The 5,000-nt window shown below is 44.5% G+C and overlaps 1 protein-coding gene across 1 annotated transcript in view; it reads right to left on the bottom strand.

Moving 5' to 3' along the window:
• jph3b (junctophilin 3b) overlaps window positions 1–5,000 on the bottom strand; it is a 47,790-nt gene that overhangs the window by 21,289 nt on the left and 21,501 nt on the right. The window contains exon 2 of the mRNA XM_027167889.2: window positions 215–1,019. Within this exon, the coding sequence (XP_027023690.1) occupies window positions 215–1,019 (805 nt within the window). The remainder of the gene's footprint in view (window positions 1–214; window positions 1,020–5,000) is intronic.

Consider the following 5,000-nt stretch of genomic DNA (forward strand, 5'->3'; position numbering starts at 1 on the left):
AAATAAAAACCCCCAGAGGAGACAGACATATCTAGTGTTTTGATTGCATTTGTGACTCACCAGCAGTGGGCAGTCTTGAGATTTAAACTCAAGCATGTACTGTATCTATGCTAACTTTCAACCTATTGCTGTGACTATTGCTGTGACTATCTCCTCCCCCTGTCCACCCTCAGCAGGTGATGAGTATGATGTTATGACTACATCTTTTGCTCACCTGGATGAAGCGATCTCCGCTTTCTGCTTCGCAATTTCAGCCGCCTTCTCTGCACCTTCGATGGCACGGTCCACCTTCTCACGGATCTTGCTAGCACGTAGCGGGATCAGATTCTTGCGTTTGCCGCTGACCAGTGCGTTATGCTTGTACTTTCCCTCCTCTTTGGTGCCGTCAGGAAATGTGGTGCACCCGTAGCCATGGCGCTTGTTGCTCAACCACTCCCCTTGGTAACAGAGACCGTCGGAGCGTCGGCTCACGCCGCAGCCAGCACGCTTGTCGTTCCTCCACTCGCCCGCATAGCTCTCGGTGGCTGTAGCGTCCACGCCATCATCGTCATTGCCGTCATCATTGGTGATGGTGCTGGTGGGCAGGAGCTCTCCCTCTGCCTCACCCAGGCTGATGGTGGAGTTGACATCTGAGGCAGCAGAGCTCACTGTACTCATAGCTGCCTCACTCCGGAACGAGCTCTGCTTGCTGCGTTGGCTGGCTAGCGAGCTTTTTGACTCTGACTTGCGCAGACGCAGGCCACTGAGCAGCGAGCGCCGAAAGAACAGTCCTTTCTTTTTTGCCTTCAGAAGTTCCGCCTCACTGTGAGCTGTCAGGACAAAGCCACCACGTGACGCCGCCGGGCTGATGCCTCCTCCCGTGCCTGGTGTACCCGCTGTGCCATTACTGTGCTCCGAGCGTAGAGAGTTTATGGAGGTGCGCAGTGGAGAGCGGATCACGGCCGCCATGCCGTAAGGGACACTCTGTCGGATACCGTAGCCGTGCCGCATGCCACCCACCCACTGGCCCTGGTATGTACCTGCAGGACAGAAAAAACACAAACATGGTATGAAGTCAAAAGATCAGAATGTTTTGTGTGACACAAAACTTGATTTGCTTTTAGACATATGTCATATGTCTTTACAGGGACCACATGTCTCAGTGCTTGCAGATGTGAAGTGCTCGCATTTCTCCGCATTCCTGCTTCCCTACTTTACAAACACCTCTTTAAAAACACCTAATATTTAAATGCCATAGAGATGTTTCGTCCTGTGCCTTGTATTGCCTCTCAGTCTGATGATCTTAATCATGAAATATGTTCAGAAATAATACTCATATCTAACTGGCTGTGGTTTAATGCCGATTTTTTACAGAAAGGACGTTAAACAACATTAGCACTGATGCTCCCAAAGGAAAGGCTTTTGTTAACTTTGTGACTTTTTTAAAGAAAGTGATTTGATTTTTCTCCAAGCTTATATTTGGGGAAAGCATCGAAGCGTGTGGGTTTCCTCTGGCGAAGTAGGAGGCAGAGAGGATCGCTGATTTGGATGATTCATCTTTCGTAGGCTGAGGCTCTGAACACGAATTAAGCCAAAGCCCAGCAATTTTTAAACAGAGCTTGTAGTGGGTTATATTAAAGATTTCTTAGGAGACTGCACTAATTACACATTCAGAAGTCCTGGGAGCAAGATAATGTGCGTTCAGTACTGTACAAAGCACTCTATCACACACACTCACACACACACACACACACACACACACACACACACACACACACACACACACACACACACACACACACAGAAGGGGTGGAAAAGTCTTATTTAGGACTACATTAACATTCAGAATGTCAGCACACCAAGCTAATCAACCTGTCACTGGCCCAAGCCACAGTTCCTACATGCCTGAAGACTACAACCATCATAAAAGTGTCTAAGCACTCAGCTGCAGAATGCCTGAATGTCTTTCTCCCAGTTGCACTCACCCGTATCGTTATGAAGTGCTTTGAGAAACTGGTTCTGAATCACCTCACTGTGGGCCTGCCACCTACACTATACCCACACAAGTTTGCCTATCGCCCGAACAGGTCAGCAGAGGATGCAGTTTCCTCGACTCTTCATTCTCCTCACCCACCTGAATAAAAACACCTACACCAGAATGCTGTTCATTGACTTTAGCTCTGCATTCAATACAGACCTCAATATGTTAGGTTGGGTAAACAGGTATCCTCAACCCTCATTCTGAACACTGGCATCCCACAGGGCTGTGTTCTGAGCCCACTACTCTACTCCTTGTTCACCCATGACTGTGCTTCTATGTATAACTCAACATCTTCATCAAGTATGCAGATGACACCACCATGGTTGGCCAGATCAGCAACAACGTTGAATCGATCTACACGGAAGGGATCCGAAGGGATCGACAACCTGACCTTCAACTCCACGAAGACTAAAGAGTTCTTTATCGTTGACTTTCAGAAATCTAACAGCAGGAGACATTCCCCAGTCTGGGTCAATGGAACCGAGGTAGAGCGGGTCTCCAGCTTTAAGTTCTTGGGAGTTCACATCTCTGAGGATCTGTCCTGGCACCGGAAAACTTCAGCTTTGGTTAGAAAGGCACAACAACGCCTGTACTACTTGAGGAGTCTTAAGAAAGCTCATCTGTCCCCAGGGATTTTAACGAGTTTCTACCGGCGCATCATAGAGAGCATTCTGACCAACTCCATCACTGTATGTTACAGAGCCTCCACTGTGTGTGAACGTAAATCCCTGCAAAGGGTGGTGAAAATCGCTTAAGGCATCACTGGTACCCAACTACCTGCAACTGAGCACCTTCACCACAGCAGATGTCTGTGCAGAGCTCACAACATCATCAAGGACTCTTCACATCCCAGTCACAAACTGTTTAACCTCCTTCCATCAAAAAGGAGATACAGGAACATACGCACCAGAACCAGGAGGTCCAGGGACAGCTTTTTTCTATCCACCCTCACACTACTAAACTCTACACTACACCGTTAGAACACTGTAAAAGTACTGTATATAACTTCTGTACAATTATACATACATATTACATATTGTGTTTTTATACTCCTCATTCTCTACACATATTGTGCCTTACATACAGTACATCTGCACTATTTTATTTACTGTACATTCTGCCTAATATATCACATTTATGTATATACTGTAGATATGTATATACAAATATGTAGATTTTTCTAATGCCACAACCTAATAACCTTTTGCTTCTTGTTCCTTTACAACAGTGTCTGCGTATCTTTTCAGTGCCATAGCTTGAGAGAACCTTTACTTGTACTTTTCAACAATGTCCACACAGCTCTGCACTGCTATAGCCTTTATATTTATTCACTGTACATATGTTTACATATAAACCTATAAATATTACATGCTGTACATATGTTATATAATATAATGCCCTCACACTGGTGACTCCTTCCTTCATTTTTAAATAAACATCCTTTCGCAAGCCTCGATGCCCGATGACGCCCGAGATAGGCACAGGCTCCCCGTGACCCGAGGTAGTTCGGATAAGCGGTAGAAAACGAGTGGGTGAGAGAGTCTTTCCGCGAAGAACAAGAAAACTTCACCGTATCAACATTCAGTCTGATCATCTGCCGTACGAGTCCCTGCGAACAAACGGTTGCTATAGAAACTAGTGCATTAGTTCATAGAAAGCTGCGCTGCTGTTAAAAACAACACCTTAATTCAACAGTGCTGAGTTTTGCACCATCTTGTTTTTTAACTGACTTCAGCCACTTAGCCACAATCCCACTTTTTTCGAGACATATTGCTTATAAAGTTCACAAAGCTGGGGTTAAAATGCAACGAGGAAATATTTTAAATCTCCCAGGTTTCATTTGTGTTCATAAAAACCACTGGATAAAGCGTGAATCACTTAAAAGCCACTCTCTTACTCAGAAGCTGTGTGTGTGTGTGTGTGTGTGTGTGTGTGTGTGTGTGTGTGTGTGTGTGTGTGTTTCTTTTTCATGGAGCTGGTTTAAAACGAGCCTGGAATAAGACTTTCTGGTTATAGAGAGCTGTGACTAAAGGCTTTGTTTCAGTGCCTCTGATTAGCTGTTACAATATTTATTCAGGTCATTACACAGCGACATCAAAATTAATTCAAGCTAAGATGAAAAATAGAAACTTCAATGCCAGGAAAATAATTCATGTCTGAAGAAAATACTCCATTTGTGGTCAACATTGTTTAAAGGAAATTAAACCCTGGAATCTGATTGGTCAGGTATTTCTAGGATAGCAGCAGTGACAGTAGCTCAGGTTTATATTAATGCGCTGGCTCTGTTATTGTTTCTATAGCAACGGCTTGTTCACAGGGACATGTCGAGTGAATGCTCGAAGGAGATGTTTATTTTGCTAGAGTCTCCAATGTCAGCGCTTCGTAACAGTCAGAGGTCAAGCTGAAGGTCATCTTTAGGACCGCGGAGACGTTTCTCAGCGACATTTCTCAGGACACGCTGCAGGAGGAATTTTATCTTATTCACTCGAAGAGAGAGGAGAAAAGAAAAAAGAGTGTGGGGTGGAGGAGAAGTGCGAACAGGAACATGTAACGTGTGTGTGATTTTATATGGATACATAATAATGTGTCACTCTTGTCATGATAGTGTAGTAAAAGAATGGACTTCATTAACTCAGCTCCATCACACCGTCCTGTACTAATGAGTTCACTGTAACTTCAGGACTCAGAGACTTTTATTCTGATGATCAGACATTTAATATAGATTTTTTAATGATATTTTGTTAAATTTCATTGTACTTTTCTTTTGTTATCAAAGACTGAAACAGAGTGGTGCTGTCCATGGTGCTGAACGTTAAGTCACAATCTCTCTTCTCTCTCTCTCTCTCTCTCTCTCTCTCTCACACACACACTCTCTCTTTATCACACACACACTCACACTCTCACACTCACACTCACTCTCTCTCTCACACACACATAAACACACTCACGCTCTCTCTCTCTCTCTCTCTCTCTCTCTCTT

The sequence above is a fragment of the Tachysurus fulvidraco genome, chromosome 17 (assembly GCF_022655615.1).
Source record: "Tachysurus fulvidraco isolate hzauxx_2018 chromosome 17, HZAU_PFXX_2.0, whole genome shotgun sequence".
Lineage (NCBI taxonomy): Eukaryota > Metazoa > Chordata > Actinopteri > Siluriformes > Bagridae > Tachysurus > Tachysurus fulvidraco.